At 45.8% G+C, this 14,557-nt stretch overlaps 1 protein-coding gene across 1 annotated transcript in view; it reads right to left on the minus strand.

Moving 5' to 3' along the window:
- The window catches only part of DIS3L2 (DIS3 like 3'-5' exoribonuclease 2), a 1,275,365-nt gene that overhangs the window by 1,037,336 nt on the left and 223,472 nt on the right, over positions 1–14,557 (minus strand). Inside the window, exon 7 of the mRNA XM_082248603.1 lies at positions 4,055–4,156. Within this exon, the coding sequence (XP_082104729.1) occupies positions 4,055–4,156 (102 nt within the window). The remainder of the gene's footprint in view (positions 1–4,054; positions 4,157–14,557) is intronic.

The following is a 14,557-nucleotide window of genomic DNA, read 5'->3' on the forward strand; positions in this document are numbered from 1 at the left end:
CCCAGCAGAGCACAGATGGTGTCTCGCCTCCTAGGACTCTAGGAGGCATAACGAGTAGGAAGGGTTATAGCAGGCTGGCCACATTAAACATTGTCCACCTCTTCCTGTAGAAAATAACAACCCAACAACCTCTTAATTCCTGCGTCCCTTAATGAACAAAACTTATTCACCCACCTATTAAAAAAATTATTAAATAAAAACCTCTGCACAAACAAAATTCTACCCACAATGTGTAAAATGTGTTCTTTATAACTCAGCATTAAATAAATTGTAAACTGAAAGCTGCCAACAAATACCCATATACAGATAATCTAAAAACATATGTAAAGCGCTATCCTCAATGATTGCAAACCTAGGTAATGTCCCTTTAAATCTACAATATACCATACTATGCGCAATTTATATGGGATAAAAACAAAAAAAAGTCTTCTATTCTACAAAAGCGTGTGTGGAAACGAGATTCAAACTCTCTTGTACCAGGGTGCGAACAAACCAATACAGCCACCACTTACCCTGTAATCTGACTCCTTTACCATATAGGGAGGTGTAGCAGAATTCCCAGCATAGGTGCTGGCTGGGGGTCTCCCTTGGTCACTGGGTGCAACAAAAGTATCTTTGAACATGTTTTTCAAAGTGTGAGCACTGAGACAAGAACCAGTCCAATATCTTTGGGTTTTTAGGATTATTTAGGAACTTGGATGGGAGAAGTGATGAGTGGAATACTCCAACAACTGAACTATGCACACTTAGGCAGGGACTCTAGAAAATGCTGCTTGACGCTGATTAATGCTGGCTGAATGCCTGTTAACGCTGACTTGACACTATGACTTTGCCTTTGACTAACTAAGTCCTTTTTAGCTCCCAGAGGTAATCCTTCCTGAGGTAGTTGACTGTAAACCTCAACTGTACTGCTGAATGCTTCAGGGCCCACACTGGCATCCCCTTTCACATCCCTATCTTCAGGTCTTTAAGACTTGGCATCCCCTTTCACTGCCACAACTACTGGTTACCTGGCTCCCCTTGACTTTCTGGAGTGGTCCCCTCTCCTAGGCAGACTCCTGGGCAGATCTTAAGTACTCACGATCCTGTTATTCCTGAAGACATCTGCCCATCAGCTCCACTCGGTAAGCAACACTCTGGATCCCTCTCTGCAACACAGCTCAACCTCTGCTCCCCTTAGGCCGACTGCCTGGACCACCTTCACTCTGACAGGAGGAGAGACAGCCGTCACCTCCTCCTTGGACTGATGCTCCTGCCAAAAGACACTCTGCCTCAGGTGCTCTCCGCTTTTATTTCCAATGCCATCATGCACCTCTCCAGGTGCCAACCCACTGGGAGGGTTACAAAAGCCTGTGCATCATTGGCCACGTTTCTCCACTGTCCAACAGGCCTCCCTATTGGACGCAGTGGGGACACTCCCTCAGACCAGATGAATACACACTGAGCAGACCTAACTAAAGATCAAGCTCCTCTGATAAGCAGATGAAGCAATTATGTTTTTTTTTCCTGCTGCTTCCCGATCAGAAAATGCCAAACTATATCTTCTATCTAGCACCTGACTAGGAGGGTGCTACAGGAGGTCAAAATACACTTGTTGTACACCACCATCCAATGCTCCTTCCTGCTCCACACCTGCTAAGGTGTGTTTCCCAGTATTTTATGGACAACTCACAGGACCTACACATGGATGGCTTCCAGGGCATACATCTAACACCACAGGACCATGGAGTTATAGATATTCAGCCACTCAAACCTCTACACCTCATCCTGCATGTACCATATTTTTAAAAAGGAAGCACACTGCACATAGTGGAATAGGGTTAAAAACAGCTATTGACGCTTTCATTTCCCCTGAAGAGGTTATTTGTAAATAAATGCTGCATCGGGTGGGCAGGTATCTTGTTTTCACAAGGACTTTTGAATATAAAAAAATGTTTTAGGGACTTTATTTCTAACAAATTGCATAAGGCATATTGCAGATTTAAAAAGGCACATTACCTATGTTTGTGAACACTGAGGATAGCGCTTTACATATATGATTTTAGATTACTCACCCACCTAACCTTATGCGTTGTATGGTTCCCAGCACCGTGCCCCACCGGCATGTACCAGATTGATTTCAGGGCAGGTCCAACACCAAATTATGACAGTTTAAGTGTTACTAAGCCCACAACAGTAAAGGCAGTCTGTATATGCAATCAAGCATGCTTGCTATACTCACTGTGGAACCTAAGGGGTTAATCCACTACATTATGCATAAAGACTGTTTGATCATGTCTCTCTGATCTTTCACTGTACCAAAATAATACCTAATATTTACAGAACCAGGGGAAGGGCTTGCACATGCTCAGTTTGGTGTGTATTGCTAGGGATTTTTTTTTTCTTCTTGGGAGAGTGCATGTGATCAGCACAGGGCCAATCTGCACTGTCAAGACAGAGGAGATGATCAGGGGAGAATGAAAATTCCTCCTACAAGCTTTACTGGGGACTGATACATTTACAAGGCTGCTATAAACTGCCGATAAGAAAAAGTATTTACCCGTTTATATTTACTTAAATTGCATTTCCATGTTCTGTGGGAGACCAGATATAGTGAATGCAGGTTCTGGGTTTAGTAACACTAAGGAAGAGCACATATAGCTCCAAGTCTCAAAAGTGCTCCAGATCTACTCTGGCCACCTCTAACAAGCTGGCGAAAGACATGCTGATCATAGTGATTGCAGATTTCAGATGCGCTTACTATTGCTAAAAAGGTAAGCTCTTTGAGGCATTAAAGTGGTTGTAAAGGCAGAAGGTTTACTTTAATCTGATGTCCACAAGTGCTTCGGATGTCCGGGACACTCCCTTCTGATTGGCTGATAGACCACAGCGGCACCATTGGCTCCCACTGCAGTCAAAGTCAGTTAGCGAATGAGGAGATAGAGGGGGCAAAGTAGCACCATGGCTCCGTGTCTGAATGGCTACACGGAGCTGAGGCTCGGGTGCCCTGTCCTGCCACGCCCCTCCTGCACAGCCTTTCACTAGGAAGTTCAGTGTCCTGCTGCTTCTCCTCCTCAGCTCTTATGAAGCTTAAGAACAGAGGGAAGGTGATCATTTTTAACAAAGAGGAAAAAAAAAAAGAACCTATTACCATAAAGTGGGTTAGCGAATGAGGAGATAGAGGGGGTGGAACAAGACCGTGGCTCCGTGTCTGAATAGATACACAGAGCTGCAGCTCGGCAGCCCCCATAGCAAGCAGCTTGCTGTGGGGACACTCGGCAGGAGGGAGGGGCCAAGAGTGCTGAAGAGGGACCCAAGAAAAAGGAGGATCTGGGCTGTCCGGTGCAAAACCACTCCACAGAATAGGTAAGTATGACATTGTTCGTTATTTTTATAGAAAAAAACTGAAACGTAAATCACTAAGCTACGAATGTGTTGAAAACTAAGAAGCAGACAGAAGGTGGGCGTTGCAATAAGACGTTATTAAGTGGGCAACCAAACTTGCCCAGCTTCTCGGCTATTTGCTTTTTTTTTTTTTTTTAGAATTTTTTGTTTTAACCTGTGAGGTAGATCATAATGTTGGAGCTAAAGCTCTGGCTGTTCATTGGTCACTATTACCTTGGTCGTGCACCATATGCCAAATCTCCATTGCAATCTGGGTCTCAGACAAATATTTATACTTCCAGCAAAGTCCTAGTTGACCCATGCCAAAGTCCATCTAAATGTAGGTATGGCTAGTTTCGCAAGTGATCACACACATCCACATCAATTTACACAGAAACTTCATAAGCCATTTTATTTAAAATGATGTAATAAGTGTACACACAACCATGAAAACAAATGTGTTTTACACCAAGTGAAGAAAAATCTACGTTGGGGAAAGTTCTTGTATGAATTTATTCAACAGAAAAAAAAAGCCAGAATTTACAATTTACAAAAGAATAAATGGACAACAGGCTATCTAGGAAGATTAAAAAACAAGTTAAAATGTAAAATAGCTGACCAGCCACTGGGTTGTTCATTAAGGTCAGCAACCTTTGGTGTATAGTACAGTGATATGTATTTTAGTACTAACCTTCCATTTATCCTGAGGGAGCAGTTTAACGACCACTATATCACCATTCAGTGCTCTGTTGCGGGGCTCTACTCCATCAATAAATATATCTCTCAGACCATCCTATACATAAGCGCAAAAGAAATAAAATTAGCACTGTATTAAAAGAAAAGATTTGCAACTTATGAATTTTTTTAAGGTGGGTTTAATTTATAACAGAATTTCACACTGTCCTGCGAGATACAACTGCTTAAATCTAGCTCAAATTCCTAAGACCCCTTGTCCTTTCCCTTTTAACCCTTTGTAACTAATTGCACCCAACTAAAAAAAGGTATTGAAATTAAAGCTGCAGTCCCGTTACATTCAGCTCCCAAAGCTTACAGGAAAAACTGTGGCTCAGAGAGCAGACTGCAGTAGGAGTTATAAAGAGATTTCACTAAACCTTGCAGATAATCGATGCACAATTGCAATTTGATTTTTGTCAGGAGTTGTGCTTTAATGTACCCCATTTGGTCATATTTTTCCTTCTGCAGTTTATGTATTCACCAAGGATTGTGTCATGTATCACAGTGTTACAGCAAAGTACAGGGTTAACATTCATTGACCTGGAATACCTGTGTGATATTGATTTTCTATACAAGATTAGACTCAAGTTTTTGCAGTATGCGAAAGCACAACTGTCAAGCGTTACCAAGTAACTTCCTTCAACAGTTCATTCATAGGTCACTAGCAGATATAGTCATTCATAATTATTTTCAGAGTTAATCATTTGTAGGAGTAACGTTTCATGAGGTTGGAGTAAGCCTCTTTCACATGGACGGTTAGAATTCAGTTTTTAGCTGCAGATAAAGTTATTTACCACAGCTAGATACAGACTATGCATCCCTTGGCTTAAAAAAAAAAAATTATACATACACTATATATATATATATATATATATATATATATATATATAAATATATATATATATATATATATATATATATATATACACACACATACATACATACACACATATACACACATACACACACACACACGACAGTGTCTAAGAGCAATCTATCGCAGTACACACAATTTCATCTGCAGATAGCAGGAGGAAGAAATGAAAGAAAAAAAAAAAAGGAAGCATATCAGAATCCCAAGGGATACCTGGGAATGACCCAGGAAGCTGCAGAGGGTACAAATCGAGGTGAATTGGCTGCCTGTGATTAGAGATTTTGGTGTTTTTGGGTTTTGGTGTGTTCGGGGTACTAGTCCCAACCCAACTGCCTGATCCCACCAGAAAGCCAACACTGCACACCGCCAATCACAGACAGGGAGACATTTCCCAGTGTGTGAAGTGTCAGCTTCCTGATAGGATCATGCAGGTGGGTTGGGACAAGGATCCCAAACATGCCTGAGCCCATCTCTACCTGTGATATATCCCAAAAGGTCATGATAGCTTTACAGCATGACTGCCCTGAGATCTGAGTCCCTGAATGTCCTGGATACTCAGACAGGGTCCTGAAAAAGCTGAAATGGGAGGATGTATACCGGATATCGGACTCCAAATTGGGAATATATGCAAGTGAACCAGAAAACAGACGCGAGTGAATAGATTGTAGATGGGGGGAAGGAGCAGATAAAATAAAAATAAATGGTCCGGTAACATAGTGATAACACCTCCATTCCTAAATCATTTACATACAGAAAGGGAAGGCTGCCCTGGGACTTTAAATGAGGCGAACAGAGAAGTGCTCACTAACACAGATTGAACAATATTTGAGAGAAATAGGCTTTTTGGGTACATAGAAAACGTCTTAGATCTTTGAGTTAAACTCATGAAAAATGGGGGCAAAGACAAAAGTGTTGCTTTTATAATTTTGTATATATATATATATATATATATATATACATACATACATACACACACATACATACACACAGTATCTCACTGTAAATATTTTATTCTATCTTTTCATGTGACAACACTGAAGAAATGACTTTGCTACAATGTAAAGTAGTGGGTGTGCAGCTTGTATAACAGTGTAAATTTGCTTTATCCTCAAAATAACACAGCCTTTAAGGTCTAAACCGCTGGCAACAATAGTGAGTACATCCCAAAGTGAAAATGTCCAATGTGGCCCAAAAGTCAATATTGTGTGGCCACTATTATTTTCCAGCACTGCCTTAACCCTCTTGTGCATGGAGTTCACCAGAGCTTCAGGAGGTTGCCACTGGAGTCCTCTTCCACTCCTTCATGACGACATCATGGAGCTGGTGGATGTTAGAACCTTGCGCTCCTCCACCTTCCATTTGAGGATGTCCCACAGATGCTCAATAGAGTTTAGGTCTGGAGACATGCTTGTCTAGTCCATCACCTTTACCCTCAGCTTCTTTAGCAAGGCAGTAGTAATCTTGGAGGTGTGTTTGGGATCATTATGTTGGAATACTGCCCTGTGGCCCAGTCTTAATAGTGATTATATTGAAGTGTGATACATTAAAATGCAACACTAAAGATTGTTTTATTAGTTTTTGTTAATACAGAAAGAACCAGATCTGTTCCTAGAAGTATTCCAAGATCTGTATAGTATGGCTTGAGTAAGAGGTTGTGATCGTTACTCAGTATGAATGGTGATGTATAATCTTTGTGTATAATGTGCAGAGGTCCTGGAGTTTCCTAATTACGAAAAAAGATTTTTTTTTAATCAAACGATAGTTCTTTTTCGCCCTCTTGTTCTGAGGGTTTCATATGCCATTTCAGTAATCTTGCTCCAGGATAAAAAAATTTATCTGCCCCCAACAAGATATCGGTCATGTATGACCCCACCTCTTAGGATGGACAACCTCACATAACTATTAAAAGATGTACTACCCTGAACCATTCCACACACATGCCTATACCCATTGAAGGGGATCCATATGGCCGAATAGCTTAAATTGATGAAAGAATATTTTCTGAAAGACCTCATGGATGGGTTATTAAATACTGTTATTTGTTTTGTTGATGGATTGTGTAAAAAAAAAAAAAAAAAAAAAAGATCCAACCCTGCGACATACGAACGGATTACTACACTCGTCTTCCCCTTCTTTTCCCATGAACCGGGGAAGCTGGGGCAGCTGGCTGCCATACCCATCTTACATTGCCATATTAATGTACACACTTTCCTTCCCCACCTACTCCCCCCCCTACCTTCCCTCTTGGTATGTTGTATACCCTTGCCCCATTTTCATAAGCAAGCCATAAGACCAACTTGCTCTACCTAGTTACCCACTATAGGAGCTGCTTCTTCCTCTTTCCAGTTTAATCATCTCCATACCCCTCACACCCCTCTCACACTCTGCCCCATTTCATCTATGCCGCTTGAGAGGATCAATGGAAGAAAGGTATTCTAAAGACGAGGTGCTGATACTTGTTCATTGTAATACATTCTGCAGACGCACACAAGAAAACACCCGATTAATTCTGGTCAATGTTTCATTGTGTTACTGTGACACCAGATTATGTTCTTGTTTGTTGCATATCATGTAACTGGACAGAATTACTTCATAGACCCATTTGTTCAGCAAAAAGGTCCACGAGCCCGAAAACTAGCAAAAATGTCCCCCTACCCCAGGTATGGGTGAGGGCACACCTTCATGCTGAAGGGGCCTTGTCCACGGGTCTAGAGAATCCCGCTCTCAGCTTACCAGGCAAGGCCACTTGGAACCTCCCGAGGAGGGCTTGAAAGGTTTTAAACCTGAGGGGCGGAAATAAAAAAACTGTGCAGAGAAAGGGCCGCATCTGCAACAAGGCTTTTTTCCCTTCCCAAACTGCAGTACAAAAGTGCTCTCCCCTTCCTCCGGAGGTCATCCAGGGTAGCTCCAGACAGGCGATCGCCTAGAAAGGGCAAATCAGTAAGAGTTTTTTTTTTTCTTTAGAGGTTTTGTCCACAAAACACTTAATCCACAACACACGTCTAAGCACCAACACCAAAACAGATAGTTTAGAAATCCAAGGACAAACTGCATGCCCTGGCCCACCTGGTCCACCAAATCAAAGGCTGGGGGAATCTGCTCACCCCCCAGACCGTTGAACCAGCAATAGTGAACATACTGTGTGTCACAGATTCCACTTTTCTGTCAGCCGGATCTTTAAAGGCCAGGGATTCTTCTACTGGAATCATGGTTGCCTGACTTTCGGAGGCCCAGACACGACTTGGACGTCACGCCCAGCCTGGCAGTTGTAAATACTGCCGTCATCTCGGCTAGAAAACCAAGATATTTTTTTTATCTCAGGATAAAAAAAAAAATAGAAAGTGTAAATGAAAAATGTAAAGTGCCCCCTTCCCCACTCGCATACGTATGTCGCACCCACATATGTAGAAACCGTACAATCCCCACTTCAGGTATCACCGCGAACGTTAGAGCAAGAGCAACAATTCTAGCCCAAAACCTCCTCTAACTCTTAGATAACCTGTAAAAAATTTTCAAGCATTGCCTACGGAGATTTAAGTACCGAAGTTTGGCGCCATTCCACGAGTATGTGCAATTTTAAAGCATGACATGTTCGGTATCCATTTACTCGGCGTAACATCTTTCACATTATACAAAAAAATTGTATAAAAAAAAAAGCTTAGGGTTTGGATCTTTTTTAATTCATGAAATAGTGTTTTAAAAAGAAAAAAAAGAAAAAAAAAAGTGTTTGAAAAGTGCTGCGCAAATACCGTGTGATATAAAAAGATGCAACAACTGCCATTTTATTCCCTAGAGTCTCTGCTAAAAAAAAAAAAAAAAACCTACAATGTTTGGGGTTCTGAGTAATTTTCTAGTAAAAAAAAAAATTATGATTTTTACATGTAGGAGTAGAGTGCCACAATTGCCCCGGGTTTAGAAGTGGTTGGGGGGGGGGGTGCAAACTGAAAGCCCTGTAAGCCTTGGGTGTTATCAGGAGTTATCTGTATGTTAGCTGGGACCCTCAGTGCAGCGGAAAAGTGGAGTTTGCTGTCCCCACCCTGTTATCCAACTCCAAATGCAGGCTGGAGGACTTTGCCTAATTATCTCTTAAGCCTGAATAGGAGGCAAGGTTATTGAGGATAGTTAGATTTGCTCGTAAGAAAGGGCATGGAACACTGCTAAAAATAATCCAGTCATCCGTGTGCAACGCAATACATTCCCTTATATGACCCACCTGTAGCGTTGTCACTTCAGGATAAGTCCAGGCCTGATAGCACCAGAGGCTCAATGGTCAGGGCGAAGAGAAGGGTTATAAGGAGTAGCCCTGCCTGGTCCCCCTACCAATGGGAAGCTCACCACCAAAATGCAACTAAGTTGAATTTTTTTTTTTGCATCCGATAAAAACTGAATTTTTGTAAAATCTAACCGTAAAATTCCTTTGAGTCCTCCGACAGTCGCCGCCCACTCATACAGTCTTCACCAATGGGTATTGACTTCCTCTCCTTAGGAGTAGCTAGGCAAAAGACTTGTTAAAACAAAAGCATTTACATAGACACACCCATGGGGGCTGTCCCACTGGTCCAATACCCCCCTGCAATAGCCATCCCAACTCAGTTTGGTAGCAAGCAGTTAAGTGTGTAAGAACCCCAAAAGAGGGGCGGGGGCGGCGACTGTCGGAGGACTCAGAGAAAGGAATTTTACAAAAATTCAGTTTTCTCTTACGTCCGACAGTCGCCGCCCACTCATACAGTCTTCACCAATGGGGATGTTCCAAAGCAGTGTAGACATGAGGGGTGGGAAACGCAACCGTCAGAAAAGGCAACGCAGTACCCACATCAGAGAAAGGAACCTTACGTGAACCGCAAGGGAACCTTCTGGGCAACAGAAAAGCTCAACAGAAGCAACAACCCAGGAAAGCAAATAACCACAAAACCTGGGTCCCCTACGGCAGTGGTCCTCAACTCCGGTCCTCAGGGCCCACTAACAGGCCAGATTTTAAGTATTACCTTGGGGAGATGCAGACTAGAGTACTGCAATCACTGAGCAGCAAATGATATCACCTGGGATGCATTTCAGTTATCTTGCAAATCTGGCCTGTTAGTGGGCCCTGTAGGCCAGGGTTGGGGACCACTGCCCTACGGCACTGCCGCACAGAGAACTTTGCAGCCAAAGGAGGCATCAGCTGATGCCAGAACATCAATTTTGTAGAATTTGGAAAAGGTGTGCACTGACGACCAAGTCGCAGCCTTGCACACCTGGGCCACTGAGGCCTGATGCCGGAGGGCCCAGGACATACTCACCGACCTGGTAGAGTGTACGCCTTGACAGAGAATGGCTGAACCCGTTCCCTAATTGAATAGGCCTGTACAACCGTCTGTCTGATCCATTTTGAAATGGTCGCCGCAGACGCAGCCATACCCTTCCGAGGTCCCTCAGGAAGGACAAAGAATCCGATTTTCGAAAGGATTCAGTCGACGACAGGTAAACCCTGATTGCCCGGACAACATCCAAAGAATGCAAGGAAATCTCTTTAGGATGCTTAGGATTCACACAGAGCGAAGGTAGAACAATATCCTCATTGAGGTGAAAATCCAAAACCACCTTTGGAAGAAAGGACAGGTTAGGTCGTAAGACCACCTTATCCCTATGAACCACCAGGTAAGGAGAGCGGCAAGACAACGCCGCCAACTCCGACACTCAGCGAGCAGAAGTGATCGCTACCAGAAAAGCAACCTTTTTAGACAGCAGAGGTAACAAGATTTCCCTTATGTTTTCAAACTGGGAACGTTGTAACACGGACAGAACCAAGTTCAAGTCCCATGGAGGTAGAGGCTCCCTTCTAGGAGGGGCCAAGTGACGCACACCCTGAATAAAGGTGCGAATCAAAGAATTAGATGCCACAGGGCGCTGGAAAAGGACAGCCAGTGCAGATACCTAGCCCTTAATCGTGGCCAACGCCAGGCGCTGGTCCACACCAGACTGGAGGAAAGCCAACACTCTCGCCACCGAGTAAGAACGAGGAGAGAAACCCCTGGACTCACACCAGGCAAAATAAGCTTTCCATGTACGGTAATAAATCTTACCAGACGAGGCTTTTCTAGTCTTGAGTAAAGTAGGAATAACCTCTGGGGAGAGACCCCTGTCTCTCAGGACCAGGCTTTCAACAGCCATGCCGTTAAAGCCAGCGACTGTAAAGCAGGATGGAAGATCGGTCCCTGAGACAGCAGATATTCCCACATTGGCAGCCGCCATGGAGGCTCGACGGCCAGGTGAACAATGTCCGCGTACCAGGACTGGCGCCACCAGAATCACCAGTGTTTGTTCCGAGGCCAACCTGCGAAGGAACCTGGACAACAACTGAATCGGAGGAAAGGCATAGATCAGATGATACTGACGCCAAGGCAACACCAGCGCATCCGAGGCGTCTGCCAGAGGATCGCGTGTTCTTGCCACAAACCTTTCCACCTTGTGGTTTAGCCGAGCCGCGAACAGATCCACATCCGGTGATCCCCACTTCGCACACAGCATGTGAAATACCTCCGGGTGCAGGGACCATTCCCCATCAGGGTCTGGCGGCTCAGATAATCGGCCTGCCAATTCTCCACACCCGGAATGTGAACTGCCGATATCGCCGGGACATGAGTCTCGGCCCAAGACAGAATACTGGTCACTTCCTGGGCCGCCCGGGCACTGCTGGGGCCCCCTTGGTGGTTGATGTACGCCACCGCAGTGGCATTGTCCGTCTGCACCCATACAGGACGGCCCTGAAGCTGATCCGACCAGTGGAGCAGGCACAGCCTGATCGCTCTCAATTCCAATATGTTTATCAGAAGGGAGGCTTCCGCTTCCGACCAAGTGCCCTGGGCAGATAGGTTGCCCAGGACGCCACCCCAGTCCGACAGGCTGGCATCCGTGGTAATCACCGTCCATAGTAACGGCCGGAAGGATTTCCCTTCCGAAACAGCCGGTGACTGAAGCCACCACAAGAGATCCATTCTGGTTTGACGACTCAGACACCCTCAGGTCTAAGGACTGAGGTAGTCTGTCCCACCTGGCCAGGATCTCCGCTTGGAGAGACCGCGTGTGAAACTGTGCAAATGATATCGCCTCGAAGGCCGATACCATCAACCCCAGGGACCGCATACAGGTCCTGAGTGACTAGGATTCATTGTCCCGGAGGGACCTGACCTCGGACTGCGGAGTCCAGAGCTTGTCCTCCGGTAAGAACACCTTTGCTTGAGCAGAGTCCAGAACCGAAGGAGACAAGGTCGACTTCTGAACGTTGATGGTCCAACCGAACTCCTGAAGCGTCTGGACCATAGTGGACATATCGCACATCAGGCTCTGACTGGCACTCGATCTTAACAGGAGATCGTCCAGATACCCAAAGACCGCAATGCCCTGTGCCCGCAACAGGCCCAGAACAGGCGCAAACACTTTGGTAAAGACCCTTGGTGCTGAAGCGAGACCAAAGGGTAACACCACGAACTGAATGATCCTCCGGGATAGCAAACCGGAGGTACCTCTGATGACCCTCGAAAATGGGGATGTGTAGATACGCATCCTTCAGGTCGATAGAGGCCAGGAATTCTTCCGGACTCAGGGAGGCTACCACCGAGCGGAGCGATTCCATGCAGAACTTTCAAACGCGCACGAAGCGGTTCAGAGCTTTCAAGTCCAGAATTGGACGCACTTTGCCCTCCGTTCTGGGCACAGTGAACAGATTTGAGTAAAATACCCGAAACCTGTCCCAACGAGGCCCCGGGACGATTACCCCCTGAGCGAGGAGATCCTGTACCGCTTGATGCAGGTCCTGTAACCGCCCTGGGGTCAAATGAAGATTTGAGGGAAAGAATCTGTCTGCCGGCCATGAAAGATATTCGATCTTGTACCCTGATCGAATGATTTCCTGAACCCACCTGTCCGGAACTTGGAGCAGCCAAGGTTGGAGGAAACCGCGCAAATGTCCCCCCCACCCCTGAAATGGGTGAGGGCGCCCCTTCAGGCAGAGGCGGAATGACCTGCCGCACCCGCATGGCCAGATTTAGGTTTGCCGGCCCAGGGTTTTCTCTGGCCACCCTGACCCTTGAAGGGTTTTCCCTTGTGCTGTGCCTTGAAAGCACGAAAGGACCCCTGATAAGGTTTAAAGGTGGGACCCCGCTTGCCGCGGAAAAATTTGCCCTTAGGATTCTGGGGCAACAAAGTGCTCTTGCCCCCAGTGACACCCTTAACCAATTCATCCAGGGAGTCTCCAAAAAGGCGAGACCCCGCATAGGGAATATCAGCCAACGCCTGGATTTCTGGTCAGCCGACCAGCTCTTCAACCATATCAGTCGACGGCTAAGCACTGCAACACTGGACAGATGCGCAACCAATGGGGCCTCATTGAAGGCCGCATCGCACAAATACATGACCCCCTGATAAATCTGGTCCACCATCTCCACGGTAGTGGGGGGGGGGGGGGCGAATCAGCCACAAGAGTGCGTCTGAGCACCTTGGTCCAATCCGCCACAGCCTGAGCCGCCATGACAGAGGTGAAAATAGGCTTTAGCATGGAACCCGCCACCACATAGGTGTGGCGGGCAAGAGCCTCCTATCTGTAGGATCCCTAAATACCGGAGAATCTTCGGTGGGAACCAGAGTAGCCTTGTTCAATCTGGCCACAGTGTGATCCACTCGAGGAGCCACACACCAGCGTGCAACCGTAGTGGATGCAAAAAGGTAGAGAAGTTGAAACATCTCTACCGGGATACCGGGAAACCGGGTGCAGGGACTGAGGCAGAACGAGGCAGAGAGCGGGACCGAGGGACCAAGGCAGGGATCGGCGGTGGAGGTTGGAAACCGCCTTCCTTAGTGTCTGGAAGCAGAGGAGGAGGAGGACCGTCCGTTCTCAGTGAGGAGGAGACATCCGTTCTCAGTGTGTGTGTGTGTGTGTGTGTGTGTGTGTGTGTGTGGCGGCAGCTGTGAGTAAGGCAGCAGCTGCAAACAAGGAGAGGGAGAAAGCTGTGTGACTGTGCTCTGTGAGAAATCAATAGCTGTTTGACTGTCTCTGCGACTGAGTACCTGGGAAGACTGGCGAGGATCCTTGCGACTGGCGAGGATCCTTGCGACTGGCGAGTACCCCAGGTTTGGTACCAGGGGAGATAGAGGTAGTGTAGGTAAGGCATAGCAGGTCGTTAATATTATCCCCCATAGAGTAGTGGGTAATGTCTGACAGGATTGCGAATGCCACTCAGTGCACTTCTTGCGCCATGTATGAGTTCCTTGATGAACCAATCGAGGGCGAATACTGCTGTGCAAGATGTGAGCGACTTGTTGCTCTGGAAGACCAGATTCGGGATCTAGAAAACACAGTGGCAACACTGCGAAGCATTAACAACCTGGATCTATTGATCACTAATGACCCAGACAATCTCGGAGGTAGAAGTCCAGGACTACCTGGGCTCCAACGATCACAGGATGATCACATTTAGTGTAAACAACAATATAACAAAGCAAGTGGTGAACATAAGAACCCTAAACTTCAGAAGGGCAAACTTTCCAAAATTGTACTCATTGATGGAAAGGGTAAACTGGGACCAAACCTTGGGATCACTGACCACAGGG

This window comes from Pelophylax lessonae (genome assembly GCF_965119305.1).
Source record: "Pelophylax lessonae genome assembly, chromosome: 3".
NCBI classification, from domain to species: domain Eukaryota; kingdom Metazoa; phylum Chordata; class Amphibia; order Anura; family Ranidae; genus Pelophylax; species Pelophylax lessonae.